The 19114-nt window shown below is 34.1% G+C and overlaps 2 protein-coding genes across 3 annotated transcripts in view; one reads left to right on the top strand and one right to left on the bottom strand.

Annotated features, from left to right (window-relative positions):
* The first annotated feature begins 126 nt into the window (after positions 1-126).
* The window catches only part of LOC132548360 (lipase maturation factor 2-like), a 51876-nt gene continuing 32888 nt past the window's right edge, over positions 127-19114 (top strand). For both annotated transcript variants that reach the window (XM_060212219.1, XM_060212218.1), the window contains exons 1-7: positions 127-275; positions 2240-2290; positions 2524-2726; positions 3560-3588; positions 4040-4245; positions 4541-4566; positions 5160-5312. In XM_060212219.1, coding sequence (XP_060068202.1) covers positions 179-275; positions 2240-2290; positions 2524-2726; positions 3560-3588; positions 4040-4245; positions 4541-4566; positions 5160-5312 — 765 coding nt within the window. In that variant the 5' untranslated portion in view covers positions 127-178. The remainder of the gene's footprint in view (positions 276-2239; positions 2291-2523; positions 2727-3559; positions 3589-4039; positions 4246-4540; positions 4567-5159; positions 5313-19114) is intronic.
* On the bottom strand, positions 8583-17277 carry LOC132548395 (malignant fibrous histiocytoma-amplified sequence 1 homolog). The gene is made up of 4 exons (XM_060212260.1): positions 17194-17277; positions 13431-13767; positions 10386-11770; positions 8583-10208 (listed from the first exon to the last, which is right to left on the bottom strand). The coding sequence occupies exons 1-4, from the start codon at positions 17275-17277 to the stop codon at positions 8583-8585; spliced, it is 3432 nt and encodes a 1143-aa protein (XP_060068243.1).

Raw genomic sequence — 19114 nt, 5'->3', positions numbered from 1 at the left:
TTTGACATTAGTTTTTGTGAAACCACAGCATCCGAAATGACATCAGAATTCGCAGAACTACATGGCGGATTTAGTTCCTGCCGGGGTGTTCCAAGGCACTTCCACCGCCGAGAGAGTATGATTGAATGAGACTCGCTGACTATTTACTTTTACATTTTACCTGTTGGAAGAGTTGAAAATGACGAGCGGTATAAGCTATACTAGAGATGTGTTCCTCTGGGGCATATCTGGAGTCTATCTCATGGCGTTTGCATCTCTTTATGTGCAGATACCTGGTATGAAGTACAAAAGAGTATCTATGAAAAATACACATCTCATGATCTAGATAAGTAAATTGATATGGCACTTAGGAATGACTGGCGTTCATTCGTCCTCTGTTGCTACAACGTAGTTACTTGCAATGTGCAAGACTTTCCAAACACAAGTTCAACTAAACCGGTTTATTCTTTCAATTTTCCAGCATGAAGACAGCTATCAATAGGTTACACTGAAAAATATAACCGACATGTTTCCCTCAAAACGAGTACCATCTAGCAGAATCCTTTCACCAGAAGTTCTCTATAAAACACAGGGACATGTATAGTCTTAAATCCTGGAGTCAGTTTTCAGTCATCATTTCTCTATTACCCTCCAGGTGTTCCAGTTAATGATTTGGTTGTAAATATTGGTATGGACTGTGAACGCTGCAATTATGATATTTTTTTTCTGATGTTTTCCTGTGTATACTTAATTTTCCATTGTTACTATGTAGTTCTGATATTCCAGTTTTGAATGTCTGTTTGTGTTGAAGATAAACATATTCTATCATGTATCTAAAGGAAGAAGTGTGATAAATGATAGTATTAAAGTCTAGCTGTCATTCAGTTTTAACAGTACCATCAATTAACATACAGCAACAGTAACATTAAAGGATGAATCATGTAAAAGATGGTCCTAAATGCTCAGAGCTTATCCCTGTACAATGACCAGGTTAGGAATTAGTCATCAATATCAACCTCCCACTCTTAGTGAAGTGATCTTTGACATATATCTGTAAGCTTTATGATTACCTGATGTTACTTTATGTTGTTTCTGCCAGTAGGACCTACTGGTCCTTTCAGACAGCTCAGAATGGTCCGTTAATGCTGGGTATCTGGTCCATAGCTAGCTGTGTGGTCAAACCAGAGTGGATGGTTTTCCCAGGGCTTATCAAGTCTGTTTTTAAACTGGTTTGCTTAGTTAGCCGAGATTACCAGTACTTGTTGCGGAAGACTGTTCCATGTGTCAACAATGTGAAAAAATGTATTTCCTGATGTCTTAGGTGCAAGGCTACTGGGACATTTTGAGCAAATTTCCCCATGTGTTGCTGGCCATATTTAACTGCACCAGTTTCTCTGTGATGCACATGTATCTTTATTGTATTTATACAGGAACCAGCAATTTTTAACACATTGTGTGTTGACGGTACCATATGTAACAGAGGTCATTAATTATTTCAATGCCTCCGCTAGGAATCAAACCCGCGACCCCTGGCTTACTAGTCTGACACTCAACCAATCGAGCTAAAGAGAAGTTCTCCCTAACCTAGTGATATTTTGCAGCTAGTATTTTACCAGGGTTACACATACAAAGTTAATGATATACCTTACATTGATATTTTATGTAACAAATTAGTTTTACTGTACCAATAAATTTGTAATTTATGTTTATTTATAGAACTACAAAATTTGAGTAAATATGAAATCCTTAGAGCCACATTGTCTTTTTTTTCTTTTCTCTTTTTTAAAATTTTGTTTTGTTTTGCTTTCTTTTGAAACAGACCCCCAAAATTCCCAACATTTACTGATTTAGTTATAAATACTGTGTTTGAATATGGCATTTTATTCCTGAGTCATTTTTTATTAATTAGTAAACCATTTAAAGATGGATTTTTGGCAATAATTAGCATGATCAATACTTTATGATCATTTCATATTTGTATGTTATAGAAATAGCTTTACTTGCCTTATGAACTTATTGCATTAAGAGATTGTGTTCCTTGATACTTGGGCTGATTCCCCCAAAATGTTTTGTTCTACAAACTGGTATTATTTCTTCGGTCATATACATTATAAAATCATGCAACCAATAAAAGCGTTTGGATATTTTGAAAATATCAGATCACATATACACTATGGTTAAAACTTGTAGAAAATATTGTATTTATGCATTTGATATACCATGTACATATTTTAGTTGATTTTGTTTTCTGTTGGTATAGGTTTGTATGGAGAAAATGGAATATTACCTGCAAAACTTGTTCTACAAGAAAGTATGTACATGTATAAAATGACTGTTACAATTATTTGATATCCACTCATTAGTTTTTGTTACCAAAGTTGTCTTTATTCATAAGTGATTATGCTTCTCAAATAATTGCATTAAAGTTATACAAAAATGTTTTTCAAGTTTGTAAAATGTTTAATTTAATTTTGATTTAAGTATATACTAGTTAATGAATTTAGTTTATTTGAAATTTTTGCATCAACTTGATTTTTTTTCTAGAGATAGATTCAATAGAAAAACTCTTGGATGGAGCTCCAACTTTGATGAAGTTGACCCCACACCTTGGTCTAAATGCACAGGAAGGGATGGATCTCTTGTGCCTAATGGGAATGTTGGTGTCCTTCCTTAGTCTGGTGTTCAGTGTGGCACGGGACACTGTCGCCTACCCAATCCTATGGATGTTATACCTGTCTCTGTACCAGGTATGTCTTAATCAAGTGTCTTTCATAACATCATGGTCTGACTTGCATTGAAACAAAACAATTTGAACAATGACATGGTCAGATCATAATGTCGGCTATCAGTTATGACCTTATGCATTGTGAAAGAAAGCTGATAACTGAATTAAGTATCAAAGGTGTCAGTATTCATAAAAAGTCACAACATTTAAGACAAATCTAAGAAATTAAAACTGGAGTACAAGAATTACAGTCATGATGTTAACAATTTACAAATACTTCTTGCCGAAAAATTATCTTAGAATGATGTGGTAAGTCCATTGTATTGTTACATATATGTGCTGTAAAAATACAAAAATGTTTTTCATGAAAAAGGAAAGTCAGCTTTAAGTTTCACTTATAAAACTGAACAAATCTAGTGAGGATTGTATGATGTAGATATAGTCCTTCTTAATGTGCATAGGGATATTGTTTATATCAATGTGGATGTTTATATCTTCCTGATAGATTGGTATGATGTTTATATCTTCCTGGAAAATATGTATGATGGTATATCTTCCTAGTAAATGTTAGATGTTTATGTCTTCCTAGTAAATGTCAGATGTTTATATCTTCCTAGTAAATAAGAATGATGTTTATATTTTCCTGGTAAATATGTATGATATTGACATCTTCCTGGTAAACAAGTATGATGTCTATATCTTCCTGGTAAATATATATGATGTTTATATCTTCCTGGTAAATAAGCATGATGATATATCTTCCTGGTAAATATATATGATGTTTATATCTTCCTGATAAATATGTGCAATGTTTATATGGTCCTGGTAAATATACATAATATTTTATGATTTCAGGTAGGACAGACTTTTTTGTGGTTTCAATGGTAAGGGACTGATACTCATTCATTTCAATTCTTTTTTCTTCCTTTGTTATCTTCATTCATTTATTCACAAGCTTCAGATTATACAAAGTCTGCTGTTAATGGATGACAGTATTTCACAAAATTCAGTGTTAATAATTTTCTGATAAATCTTATGACAATTGGATAACTTAAATAATGTCAGTAATAGGTTATTTAATGATTATATCAAGTGTATGGTAATTGAATTATATATTAAAACCTTGTTAACTATTTTATTTTGTTTATTGAAAAGATTATAATTTTGCTGGTTAAAAGAACTTATTTGAGAGTTTTGCTCTGCATGTTTACGAATATTTTTTTTTCAATCATTTATAATTTATATTATTGCCTTAAAACGTTAATGACAAGCTAAAACACTGAAATTGTTTATGTTAAGGAGAGAACTTCTACAAAGATTTCTTTGATTTTCCAGGGATATTTTACTCCTGGAGGCAGGATTTCTGGCCATCTTAGTAGCTCCACTTAATCTTCAGTTACCAAAGAAATGGAGGATGTCCCCATACCACCAGCATGATAGCATCACACTGTGGTTGATACGCTGGCTCCTCTTTCGTCTCATGTTTGCTTCAGGAGTGGTGAAGCTGACCAGTAAATGTCCAACATGGTGGGGGCTAACAGGTACAGTTGTCTGTTGTTAATAAAGGTATAGAGTATCTCTGATGGCAATTCTTTTGTTGTGAAGTATTATAAGAAACCTGTAGGATGTCAGTAAATTTGTATCTTGAACAAGCTACTTTGTTAAAATGATTATAATAGTTGATGTCAATATATTAATTTGTGTTGCATACCTGGGGTGACATAAAATTGAAGTTTAGAATTATCTCCCCTTTGATTAGTTAAATAATGCTGAGAGAATAAACCCAATATGTTTTGTTCCTGTGTATTTCATTGGCATTTTATTTTTCTGTTTCAGCTCTGTCTGTTCATTTTGAATCTCAGGTGAGTTATTGGTGTAATTTTATTGTTGGTTTGGTTGTACAAGTAACACTACATTTTTCTGTCAGCTGCTGTGTCAAGATAATGGAACTATATGTATATGTGGACAACTTTCCCAGTGGACAAAACTGTCAGTAGTTACATGTTATCCTTGAAATATAGGTCAGCACTGATTTGAGGGGAAAAGCAATTACAGCCTGAGTGAATACTAATTTGTGGCAGGTTTGTGTGCCTTGGCAGATAGGCTCAGCCATGATGTAAGCTTAGAGACAGGGATGCAACATTATTTATACCAATGTTTGTGAAAACATAGCATCACAATATGTAACCTAGATCAGTCCCAGAATAAATCTGTATCAATTGTGATGGATTTTCAAATGATTGAGACCAATAACAATGTATATGACAATTTTATACCACACATTAGATGACAGATTTGTCTGTGCCTCCTATTCCTAGTTAATTTACATGTAATTGTCTCAATCACCCAGCACATTGTTGGTATCTTGGTTTAGGTGATGGACATTTGTCTAACCTCAAGGAACCAGACATCACTGTTTGACTTGTGTTATAATTATTTGTGTTGCCTGTTTCAGTGTATTCCAACACCTCTTGCCTGGTGGTGGCATCAACTTCCTCTGTGGTTCCTCAAGCTCAGCTGTGTGGCCACCTACATGATTGAGATCCCCGTCCCTTTCCTCTTCTTCTCCCCCATCAGATCCATGAGGATATTTGCATTTTATTGTCAGGTAAGTTGGTCCACTTGTTTAGGTAATCAGTGATCAGAATATTTAGAAAGATTCTCTTAATGATTTCTTTAATTTGGTGATGTATATGTGATAGAAATGTCACAAAAATCTAGAAGATTATGTATGATGTTTCAATGACTTCTCTGTCACCATGATACATTGTGTAGTCACATTTAAAGATTGATAAATGTCCTTTCTTTTCAAAACATTTTATGGCATCACTGTAGCACACTTTGGAGCGTATGTTTACATGGAACTGTGTAGCATTTAATAGTAAGCTGTAAATTTACATACAAAACAGCATAGAGAAATACATCGCCATTGTAGCAGTTTGGTTGGTTTCATTTGGTTCCTGACACATGAACATTGTAAAGAAATAGTTTTACAAATTTTTAGAACAGCTGTTTTATTAGGAACAATGTGGTTTTATAATTAATAAAGTAGTCTTGTATTGTGTTTGTAATGACCTTCATCCCAAAATAGAATATTGAACTTTGGATGAGAAAATTTTAGAACTTGGTGGTACTTGTGATCAACATCACATGTGATTCAGGATTTGTTTTTCTTTTCAATGAGCTCTTTAAACTAATATATCATTCATCTTTCCTTATTTTTGTGTACAACATCCTGGTGTATTAAGTAAAGCCAATGGTGCACAGATCTTTGAGAGAGAAAGGGACATGATCCATTAAATTTGTAATTCACTGTCTCGAGAGGAACTTGATACATAAACCTTGTAATTTATGAATTCTATAGGGACCCATCAACCTAATATACAAATGGAAAACAGATAAGGGAACAAATTTCTACATTTAGATTGTTTAATTTACTAACTCATATGCCTCTATTAAAGGACAATTTGTAAAAGGTGTTTGTTTCTACACAAAAGCAGTAAAATATATCAGTAATACAAACTGTAAAAATATTTCCCATCTTCTATAAAACAGCAGTAAATACATATATAACAAATGATACAAATTAAGTATAAAAATGTACATTGTTTCATTACAAAAAATGTAAAATAAGCTGATATCACAGATTCTGCAAGGGAAAAAGATAAAAAAAGCATATTCATCGTAAAAACATGAATATGATATGAATGGGTAAAACAATCTGTGTTCTTTATTTCTTTTGTTATTTACATTTATCTAATTTGTTATCTTAATAGTCAGTCATGTTTTATGAGGGACATGGAACTTCATCAATAAATCATTTTATCATATAACGTTTCTACATATAATTGATACCAAAAACCATTCAGACAGGATTTATTTGACATTGTTGAGATATGGAAAAGTTTCTAGGTGGTGAGTACACCATTCTGACAAGGGATCATGGAAATCCTTATATGTAACTTATCATTATAGATATATTTCCATTTGTGTACTGAAGTTGTCTATCATCCAAAAAAAATATATGAGGTATTTGTGAGATTTGGCTGTCTCTATTCAAATCTCTTTAATACTATCTTGTCATTTACAGAAGTGTAATTAAAAACTGATAATGAAATGTCACTTAGATATCTTCACCATAAAAAAACAACTTTTCAGCTAAAGACATCATTTGTGTTTTCAGTTAGAGAAGAAAAATTTAAAAAAAACAAGCCAGAACTGTAAAGATATTGTGTTTAAATTGTATTTCAGTTTGTCAAAGTTTAAGCTGTATGTGATATTAAGAACAGTGCTGTTGGATATTTACGTTCAGTCTCAATCTCATTTTTATATGACATGGTAATCAATTGTTACTCACAGGCAACCATTGTATCACTCATTATCATATCTACACAAGATATCCAGTAGAATTTTCTGATACACACATTGTATCACAGCCTCATTTTCATATCTACACAAGATAACCAATAGAATTGTCTGGTATAGGCACTACATCACAGCCTCAGTTTCATATCTACTCATGATAACCACTAGAATTGTTTGATATAGGTATTGTATCACAGCCTCAGTTTCATATCTACACATGATAACCACTAGAATTGTCCTGATTTAGATGTTGTATTACAGCCTCATTTCCAGCTAGCCCATTTACCAATAGAAACACTCTCTAGTATGCTGACTACATCAAAAAATCCTCGTACTCAGTGAATGTTGCCAGACAAGGGAACAAGTTCAAAATTGCAATGGAAAAAAGGAAGGAGTCGGGTCTAATGATTGGTTAACAGGTTACTTAGGTGATGTTACTTTGAGGAGAAAAAAAAAATTTGAAGAGAAAACCCTGACATATTCATGCTTCAAAACGCTCTTCTTGTATCTCCAGTCATAATAATTTGCACCATATTTCACATGCATCTCAAACCTCCAAAACACAAAATTGAATAAATACAAGGTGACCTGACACATCTACTATATCTATCCCTCAGTAAGTTCTTACATCATAATAGACCTACACCTGTCTATTGTAGTTTTAGTAAAAATTACAACAAAAGCTATACCATTGTCCTGTAGTAAGCTTTACCCCCTTACTTTGAACCAGAAGTTTTGTGTTGGGTTCTAAGGTTTGTTGCAGGATAGACATAATAAGTGTGTACACAGTCAGATGATATTTAGTAGACAGATCACCTGTGTTAGATTTACATACTTACCTTATGGTTAATGATCTAACAGATACTACAGAATGGTAAATATACTGACAACAAAGTCAAAGTGAGAACTTTTACTGTGTATCCTTTAGTGATCACATTTATTCTATACTTACTAGCTACATCTAGTGTTTTTATTTTGCCACGAGATTCGTAAATTTTAAAAACTTTTTTTAAGCGTAAATGAAACAATGGTCAGTTAAATAAGAAAAAGTGAAAAATTGTGACAGATAAATGATTTACCATCAACACAAGTCAATGATACCACACTTAACATTGTACCAAAATATCTGGGTATTGAGTCATACCTGTGAGACCGTGCTTATTCAGCTGTAATTAAGGTTATATATTGATATAAATTTTAGATTTAATGATAATGATTACTGATTGATATGTTGATACAACCACTTAGGTTCAATTAAAAGTATCGTCTCCCAGAAATGTTAAATTTTTGACACCATTAGTCTGACATGCTACACATGCTTTATTCCTACTACAGATACCATGGTATTATCAATTGAAAACATATTATACTTACCTTATATTTGGGATACAACTGAACTTCATATGATCCTACAATTTCTGTACTACTTTTTTTTTAGTAGGAACTTTTCAGATATTTTACTGTTGATAATGATATTAGAAAACTTATTAGTCAAGTGTGGTACATCAATGATTTATGTTTTTATGAACTTTGACTTTGTTTTTCTTGTATAACAGATGATATGATGGTCCCACAAGTGTTGCTGTGCTCTGATTTTCCAGGACAAACCCTGAATCCTTGTCACCACATCTGTAATAGTTTGTGTCAAATCTCTGACGATAGATTCTACTCCATCTGTATCATTACCTTGTATTGTAACAGATAAAATGTCTGCCTCAGTCTTGTTATCAGAAGCAAGACGTAGCAGAATCTTATCGTTTTCAGTGGTACACAGAATAGCATCCCGCCAGTCTGCTCGAGTGATCACCACTTCTTGCAGTGCAGCTGATATTCTCTCGAATGTACCATCTGGCAGCTGACTTGGGAACTCGTATGTGAATGACATGACCTTTGTCCCATGGGGCAGCATATCTTGCCAGTGATTCTCCAGGTCTTGCCCCGCCCACTTCTGGCTGTACCACGGTACAACTAGAAGTGGGGTACAGGCATTGCTTCCCATGGGGACAGGAGGTTCAGGCACACTGTAGCAGATGTCTAGGAGTGGCATCAGAACCAGAATGTCATGGAACTGTTCGTAGTCAAGCTGGTGGTAGAACCAAAAACAGTTCAGCATTGGTCGTGACACCTGTCCATGATTCAGAAAGATTTCTACAGAAGCTTCAAAATGCTTTCTGTCAAAGTTACCTTTGCTCATGAACACCTTGTTTTTATGGTAGTTAAAGAATGTGTGGAAATCATGACGATAGATTGTAGTGATAAAATCAACGAGGAGTCGGGGTTTGTGGAAGAGAATCAGAGACATGCCAGGGATGTCGTGGAACCACAACACTTCTCCTATGTCATGCAAGTACATCAAACACTCCTCAAGGTTTTCACCTTTGATATCAAAGGTCAAAGCCATGTCCTTGACTTCTTTCAAACGGAGGTAATAAGACTTCTCCTGCTTGAGTTTGACCTTGAACTTGTTCCAGTGATCCGGTATGCGTCGCTGAGCATGAGGGAACAGAGTCGTATCAATGGCCATGAGTTCTATCTGGTTGATGAGGCTGCTCACTCCAGGCAGTCCCTCCACTGAACTGATGACAGAAATTTCCCGATCAATTTGTACTGGATGTTTGATTAAACTTTCAAGTTTACTTTTTTCTGATTCTAAATGCTGCATGAGATCATTAGGCTTGCTCTCTCCACCTTTTTGTATTTCTGCCTGTATCTGTGTAAGCTGTTGCTGCAGATTTTCTAGGTGGCACTTCTGTTGTTTGTCCACCTCACTTTGAACTATGTCACATGTTGCCTCTTTAACTTCCTCATTCTCGCAAAGGTCAGCTTTAGTACCTACAAGCTTGACCACTGCACCAGGTGTGTGGATATTGAGAAGGTCAAGCCACTGACCTATCATCTCATAATGATTGTCACTAGTATAAGTACTGTGGTCATACATAATGACCACGAGTGACTTAGAATCCAGAAATATAGGATAGCACATCTTGTATGTAGGGTCACCCCCAAAATCATTGATTACAAATTCCACAGAATTCTCTGTTCTCCATATTGTTTGTTCTATAAATCTGGTCTTGCTCACACTCACATCCACTTCACCATTTTGAACAATGGGTTCATCTTCTGACATTTCATCTATTGTCTTTTTGGCTGTTGTAAAATCATCAAGGTGATCATGAATTTCAACATCTTTCTCATCCACGTCATCATTGATCCTCACTAGTGTTTTCCCATCATTATTGACTTCCATGTGTACTTTCTCTTTTTGTGAACCCTCTTGTTCCATTTTGTCCTTGATTTCCTTAATCTCTTTCAGAACTTTCTTTTTCTTCATTTTTTCTTTCTCTTTCTTTTCCTCCTTCAATTTTTTAAGTTTCTTTCGAATTTTCTCCCGTTCTTTTTCTGCCATAAGAGATTTTCCTTGGACAAGACCCCACACAAAATCTGTCTTTCCACACTGTGATTCTCCTAGCACCAACATTTTTTGCCTTTGAAGATTCTCAGTTTTGATGATAGCAAGTTTCTTTAGATATTCAAAGATCTTTGCTGGTTTTTCTGTCCTCCACACCTCCGGTGGAGGCTGTACTAGTGGGTTATTATACAACCATAAACCATATTTCCGGAATTTGTCATAGCTATGAGCACACGTCAGACCTTTGAGTAGGTGTAGTTTCATGGGTAGAGCAGCTATACTGTTACCTGTTGCGTCTAGTGTTTCTAATCCAGACAGATCACAAATCTCGTCAGGAAGTGCAGTGAGTTTGTTCTCACATATGATAAGTGTTTTCAGTGTTTGTAAATAGCAGATAGACGAAGGGAGAGTTTGCAACTGATTTGACCCGAGGTCAAGTTCTAGGAGATTATGTAATTGACCTATGGTTGTCGGTACTTGCTGCAGTTTGTTGTTGCTAGCTCGTAACTTGATGAGGCTCTTTACATTCCCAAGTTCATCAGGGAGCGTCGCGATCTGATTATAGGACAAGTCCAAGAAGACAAGATGGTTAAGCTTGTACAAGCTCAAAGGAAGTGTCTGTATGAAGTTGTGACTTAGGTTAAATTCCCGCATACTGATGTTGTAGATTTCCATCAGGTTGTTGATCTTGGTATTCTCCAGGTCTAGAGATCTTAGTGCAGGTAGTTCAAATACAACCATAGGTATGTGTTTCGACTTGATTTGTCCTGTACTAAGGTAATTTTCCATGTATGTTTGGTCAACTAGCTTACAGAAATGACGATAGTCAAATGCCAGTGTGTGTAGTTTTGGCATTTCTGGGAGAGTTTCGGGAAGAGTCTCAATTTCGTTGCCCCACATCAGAATTTCTTCCAAGTCTTGGCAGTATGCTATTTCTGGGGGAAGAGTTGCTAAGTTGGTGTGCTTTAAATTTAAGCTAATCAAGTTTCCAAGGTTACCGATTTCTGAAGGTAACATGTTGATTTTGTTTCGACTAATATCTAGGACTTTTAAGCTGGTCAGTCGCCAAATCACCGGAGGAATATATGGCAGGTTGCACTCAGAGATATTTAAATCTTCTAAGTGAGTGAGATCTTTCATTTCCATTGGAAGACCAGAGAAATCATTCGGACGAGCACAACGAATCCCATTCTTACTGATGTCTAGTTTTTGTAGATTCTTCCATCTTTTAATGTCAGGTGGTAGAGTCCTCAAGTTGTTGTTGTTCAGATATAGCTCCCCAATGTTGGCTTCTGTTGTAGTAAAAAGAAAGAAACATTTTAAGAAGTGTCAACTATTTATTTTGTATTGGCAACTACATGTACTTATAATACTGGTAGGTTTTAAAAAAATCCTCTTGTATATTGGGATGTAGACAAATTTGAACAAAAACAACCCAGAAAATTTTCTATATATGCAAAGGTTTGGCAAATATATTAATAAATACATATGATACTGAATGATATAATGGAAAAAACATTTTATCAACCCAGTATTATCTGGGTTATCCATACGATGTAATGCATTTCACTCTAGTACATTTATATACTAAAGCAGTTTTATTTCCTGTAGAAAAAAAGTAATTCTTCTTTGTTTATCATTCTCATATTGTTTGTTCCTGTTCAGTAGGAAAAAACTGTTGTACAGTCATTTATTGCAAAAATAATAAAAAAAAAAAAAAAAGAGAAAATGGATTCCAAACCAAAATGTTAAGAAAAAAATCAGAAACCATCCAATAAGTCAACCAACGATGGACTTCAAATTCATCAATGATAACATTTCTGTTACTGGAAAACCTGATTTTGAGTTACTGGACAGCAGGATAATTGGTAGTGCAAGCATCATTTAGAAAATTTCAGAAAAGCAATGAACAAAATACAACTGGAAACTTTGGTATGGCTGAAAGTGAATTGTGTGTTCATTGTTAAGGATGATTTTGACCTATATTCATGCAACACAAGGTTAAGATATTACAGGTCATGTATCACAGGTCAAGGTCAGTTTATTGGGTAAAGGTTAGAGGACATGATATTTTCATCATCACAAACTTGAGTAACCTGAAATTGCCCAAACAATTGACATGCAGCAAAGATATTAAGGTCTGCCAGTTTCATTATGTGTAATAAACATTATTTTTTTTATTTTGGTAATTTTTTTCCTGGCATTTTCAAATCAAATTGTTGTTTTGATTAGTTTCTTCTGCTGAAGCAAATGACCATGCAGCAGCGACGACATCAGTCAATATTACCTACCCTCACTAAAGTCTGTTGAAAAGCTGTTCTCTTTGGGATATAAATTTAATAGAAAAGAAATACCAACAGTATGATTGTGTTATTCAGCACATAAATTAATTAGACTTAAAGTACATACATATTTTTATACACATTTTATCTTACTCTTATCAGAATGGAGAAATTTACTCAAAATAATGAAATCTAACACTACCAGCAGCTGATTCCTATCACAATTCTTCGAGTCAATGTCACTCTGACAGAACACTGATGCCTTAGCAAAAGGAAGAGTGATGGAGACTAAGATAATGTCACCAGCCAAGTATACCTGTATATGATCTCAGCCTGTCTAATGTTCTGTGGCTTCTCACCACATATTTATACTGCTGTGATAGCTATCTGGTGAGTAGCATAGTAATAAGCCTAGCCAGATTGTTTCCTTAATTAAGGATTTGGTTTATACTAGTTGTTTCTAGGCTGAAAAACATAACAAAAATCTCTTGCCAAATGTTACATGAGTTAGAGTTTGGATCATGTGGAATTGTAATTATATTCATCAGCATTCCTATCATATATCTCCAATAAAAACAATTGTATCTTTTAAAATTCTGATTACATCATTTAAAAACAATTTGCCAAAAAACTTAGGAAACATTTAACAGTATATAAGGGTGACACCCACCGTGAAGTAGACTAACTGGGACTACTGTAAGTCCTTCTCCTGTGAACACCTTCTTCTTTAGTCCAGACTCCGTTAAGTCTGGCACTTTCATAGTAACGGACCGTTTCTTTTTGGCTGATTTTGCAGAGTGATCTGAAGATGCACTCTTTTTGCTGCGTGATGGTGATGGTGATTTATCATTGCTTTTCTTAGATCGCCCAGATTTAGGAGGCGAGGTTGATGTTCTGCGCCGCGCAGACCGTGGTGGGGAGGCACTGTCAGACGTTCTTATTGTAGCTCTCCTGGGAGATTCTACTTGTAGACTGTCAGACTCAAAGTCGGACATCTTCTTGGCTTTCTGCAAATACAGAAAATATGTATTCCAATGGTAATTGATGAAATTTACAATGTATATGCATTATTAAACTTATCTTGAATTCAACAGATATGTAGCGAATGATCTCAATACATTAGATTATGATACATAAGGAATATATAATATGTGTTTATACTTATACCCAGGTAATACAGTGCTTGAGAGGCTTGGTGTGGCTTAAATGTAAAGTATTTAATAAAGTACTTAACTATCAGCAGATTTTATATAGTTCTACTAACTGAATTTGTGCTTTGCAAGATTACAGTTGAAATTCTTGCTAACCATCCTATAAAATTTACTTGTTTAAGTATGAATTTGATATCACTGGGATTTGGTTAGATCAGGGTAGAAAGTTTGATCTGATCTCATGACACATCAAATCACTTCTTAGTTCTATAACAGATATTTATATTACCAAGAGGTGTGTGCTGGCTGTAACACGTGTACATTATTTGTTAAAATAATGTCTTACAGGACCTTATTTTAGAGGAGGTTCAAGAAATCGCTGCTCTGTGTCGTGACTTCTATGAAAAAAATGCATCATTGTTTGCTTCAAATATTTGGTCTAATATCGCAAACTTGAACCATCAAAATAAAAGTACAGAATCATTTACACCTGATTATTTGGTTTGTGATGTTTTAGATGGATCAAGTATAAAGTTCAAATAGATTGAATTGAGTTTCTACTTGATATTAAATACTACGTGGTAACACCAGGTTAGCTTTATAAGATATATCTGACGATATCCTGTTTATAGAAAACAAATGATATACACATACACAATATCAAACCTCCTCACAGTCTCTGGCATAGTGATCTAGTCTTTTTGTTGCCAGTACTATAACATTGATATGTATTAATGTTTCGGATAGAAATTTGAATTAAACACTCTGGTTTAATGATTGGTAGATCACCAGTATAGAATATCGGAGTGTAGACAGTGTCGTGTGTCCATACTTAAAGCTATGGATTTTCTGTCAAACACCTGCCAATAAACTTCTGTATTTGTACTTGTACAAGTCTTGTTTTAAATATATGAATATTTGTACTTTATTAAAGTAGACAGACTGTATACCTGTACCAAAGGTCAAGTTACCTGTACAGGAGTGACCTTAGATTATAATAATGCAGTATGTAACACTGGCTAAATTAAATGAAGCAAATAAATTTTGTTCCACCTGCAGTTTAAGGTGTATTTCCAAATCTGTCAGTACATGAAAATACTTATGACTTTAAAAAGATTGGCAAGATTTGTTTAATCCTGTAGTTCTTATGCACATTGGAGACATGTATTGCTGTAGTATCACTGTACTGCTTGTATTTGTTACCATGTATTTCAAGTGAAAAGCTAGCAACGTTTTCATTCTTTTGTTACAAAACGTTATCACAGCTTTAGTGAATGAAAAAGCCTTCTGTTTATTTGACAAATTTGGGGATATAGGTACATGTATTACAAATGATATTTAACTCTTTGTAAAATTCCATTATCAATGTTCTGAAAAATCATTAATTTTGTGAGGGATTTGTTATTATTGATTTTGTGGTTTTTCCAAATCCAGCAAATGATAAGTCCACTTTTAGAATCATTACAAGTTGATTGATTGAGCACTATTATTAAGTCAAATGAAATGTCCATAAGATAGTAATACATGATTTTACAGTAAAGAAAACCTAAAATTCCCCTAATTAATTCAATGGTAGTCCTCTTTTCATTGTTTTTTCTAAAGATTTCTTGACTTACCAGATCTTCATTAAGAATCTCCTGGATTATACTGTGGTGAATGTTTCTAAGTATTGAGTTTACCAGCATACTGACAAATTTTCGTGCCAGAACCTTGTCTCCAACAATATCTTATCGGTGGAAGTGAGGTCTTAGTGAAGAAGAGAGTATAGAAAAGGTCATATGATTTATTCTTTGTGAAGGAGCCAGGTAATATCTGTAAAGCTTTGCAATGTCGTTATACACCCATAACACTGAAGTATCAATGGTTTCCTGCAATTTATTATTAGCTACCTGTGTGTGTATTCCAAACCGTATGGCAAATAAATGACATAGTTATACTACTGAAATACAAGCAGTGAGCACAGAAGGAAGTATACATAATGTATTAAGTTATATGTGAGCACAGAAGAATAAATTCATAATGTATAAAGTTATAAGTGAGCACAGAAGGATGTAAACATAGTGTATAAAGTTAAAAGTGAGCACAGAAGGATGTAAACATAGTGTATAAAGTTAGAAGTGAGCACAGAAAAATGTATACATAATGTATAAAGTTATAAGTGAGCACAGAAGGATGTAAACATAGTGTATAAAGTTAAAAGTGAGCACAGAAGGATGTAAACATAGTGTATAAAGTTAGAAGTGAGCACAGAAGGATGTAAACATAGTGTATAAAGTTAAAAGTGAGCACAGAAGGATGTAAACATAGTGTATAAAGTAAGAAGTGAGCACACAAGAATGTATACATAATGTATAAAGTTAAAAGTGAGCACAGAAGAAACTATGCATACTGTTTGTCATATCAATGTTACATCAAATGGCCTTCATGGCAATGCTGTATTAAATGGTCACAGATAAACCTATTTTTGTAATGCTAGTACATATCTGCAGTCATAAGGTGACAGAATTGCATGTAGGTGTTTGACTTGTAAAGGCTGGTAGTATCATATTACAATACCACTTGCTATAGGCGTGTCTTGGATTTTATCACAAAATTCAGGTAGAAACGAATGAGAAACATGCTTATAGTGTTAGTCATATATGGAAGTATTATATAATGGTATGTGTTTACCAGAAAAGGTATTAAATTGAATAAAGTGTGTTTTGCTTCTAGAATATAATCAAAGCTTTATATAAACTTGTAGAAACCTTTAGTATAAAGAGGAAACTTTGATCAACAACTTGTTGATATGCAGGTATAATCTCATTTTTGAATGGCTTAGTCTTCCCACAAAAAAATGTCATAGAAAACAAATTTACAAAGTTCTTCCAGAGAAGTAACATAAATATATAACACTACAGAACCCCTCCTTTTACATGGTTATTGTCAGCAAACCATATTGTCACAGACTTTTTTATGATATAAAACAGGTATGAAATTCTTCATTAAAAGTCTGTCTTTACCATATTTTGCAAAGAACAACCTATTCATTTTTAGATATGTTTAAAAATAATTAAAATAACTTTTATAAGTATTTTAGAAACTTCACAGACACAAGAAAAGCTTACAAGTGTGTATATTATTATATACTAACAAACAGGTATAAAATGTCATAAGTTTAGGATGAAATAACATTCCTGAAAACGTTTTATTCTATCATTCCTTCATCAGAAGTGTGATAAGTTTGTAAGTTTTTGTCAGGATTTCATTGACCTGACATATACCAGACAAAAAAACACGTACCTGAGATTTAGAAATGCCATTCTTGGTGTCCCGTTGTTTGAATGAAACATGTTGAGATCTCTTAAAGTTAGCACCTTTTATCATAATTCCTTTTTTTATCACAAACAACTTAAAAGTTCCTTATGGAATCAAAGAATTTGAAAACAGAACACTTTGTCAGAATTATATTTTCTCACAAAAAAACACATGTTCTTTAGAATTAAGAGGAAGCTCTGTCTTGTATCCTAACTTAGAGACAGGAAAGATGATGCCTTCCTTAGACCCTTTTGCTGGTTAACTGGTTAATATTCTTCTACTGCCCTGTCATCAATATTCCAATCACAATGTTATCTCCTCACACAATGATACTATGACTGTCACTTGGCAGGGATCATCAGCCAAATGGCCTTAAATCCCTGGTTGAGACTGTCCCTTTTTATACACTTTAATATAAAATCCGTGTTTGAATGGATGTGTATTGAGACGTAGGTGTTGCGGGCTACTTCTACAAGATTAAGGCGCAAGACTACAAGAGGTCGATAGGGTGAAATAAATGCTGCTCTCCCCTACTTTATAACATGGATTGGCTTGTAATCAATGATGGGGGTCAGCATTTATAAGATAAGGGGTGAAATTTGAAATTAAACGACAGGTAATTTTAGCTACTTATGTATACAGTATATAGCTGTTTATTGTCACGATTCATTAAATAAAATGTAGATTGGTTTTGGCAAAGTGACATTACTTATGATTTAAAAGGCCATGGTAAACATTTTAAAAGGTTTTGAGTTGACTTACATTTCTTCCAGGTTCTCTTTACTTGGTTTTGGTTATCTATGTACTGTGTTGTGTGCACTTTTACTGCCATACATAGTACACTGAAGTTCAATATTAATCTGATCAATATTTCTCTACATCAATCTTCAAATTTGCAAGTTTTGAAAGATTGACATATGACTGAACAACAGTTGAGTAATTATGGATCAGTCCATGTGCCTATAATGTCAACAATATTCAAACAATCAAACTTTTATGACGCAAAATCCGAGTTGGCTTATTACAACAATAAGAAAAAGAATTTATCCTGATATTGAACGATATGTATGGTATATAGCCTAGACATTGTTCAATAGATAGGGCAAGGAAGGTTCAGTCTATCCTCTATCTGTATAAAAACATGTTACATTAATTTTCAGAATGATTGAAATATATTCAATTCACCATTGTTTTCTGACACAAGTAGCTTAGTATTTAATGTAGACATGAAGAATAGCAGGTGGGGGGTGGGGGGGGGATGTTTGGTAGGAGGGTAGTTATTGGGGTGTGTGATTCATGTTCTAGTATATCATTAAATATATATTCTAGGATGCTGATGTTTGGTAGGAGGGTAGTTATTGGGGTGTGTGATTGGTGTTCTAGTATATCATTAAATATATATCCTAGGATGCTGATGTTTGATAGGAGGGTAGTTATTGGGGTGTGTGATTGGTGTTCTAGTATATCATTAAATATATATCCTAGGATGCTGATGTTTGGTAGGAGGGTAGTTATTGGGATGTGTGATTCATGTTCTAGTATATCATTAAATATATATCCTAGGATGCTGATGTTTGGTAGGAGGGTAGTTATTGGGGTGTGTGATTGGTGTTCTAGTATATCATTAAATATATATTCTAGGATGCTGATGTTTGGCAGGAGGGTAGTTATTGGGATGTGTGATTGGTGTTCTAGTATATCATTAAATATATATTCTAGGATGCTGATGTTTGGTAGGAGGGTAGTTATTGGGATGTGTGATTGGTGTTCTAGTATATCATTAAATATATATTCAAGGATGCTGATGTTTGGTAGGAGGGTAGTTATTGGGGTGTGTGATTCATGTTCTAGTATATCATTAAATATATATTCTAGGATGCTGATGTTTGGTAGGAGGGTAGTTATT

The sequence above is a fragment of the Ylistrum balloti genome, unplaced genomic scaffold (genome assembly GCF_031769215.1).
Source record: "Ylistrum balloti isolate Yb309-2 unplaced genomic scaffold, AGI_CSIRO_Ybal_v1 Utg370010, whole genome shotgun sequence".
In the NCBI taxonomy this organism is placed as follows: Eukaryota; Metazoa; Mollusca; class Bivalvia; order Pectinida; family Pectinidae; genus Ylistrum; species Ylistrum balloti.
Note: the sequence above shows the minus strand (reverse complement) of the source record. Positions and strands in the feature narration are given on the sequence as shown.

What these genes read in the sequence shown, in the direction of transcription:
- LOC132548395 (XM_060212260.1), bottom strand. Translation starts at nt 17,277, where the DNA reads ATGATAAAAGGTGCTAACTTTAAGAGATCTCAACATGTTTCATTCAAA. An exon ending in ATGGCATTTCTAAATCTCAG is followed by an intron (nt 13,768 to 17,193) that starts GTACGTGTTTTT and finishes CTGTATTTGCAG; the next exon opens with AAAGCCAAGAAGATGTCCGA. An exon ending in CCCAGTTAGTCTACTTCACG is followed by an intron (nt 11,771 to 13,430) that starts GTGGGTGTCACC and finishes TTACTACAACAG; the next exon opens with AAGCCAACATTGGGGAGCTA.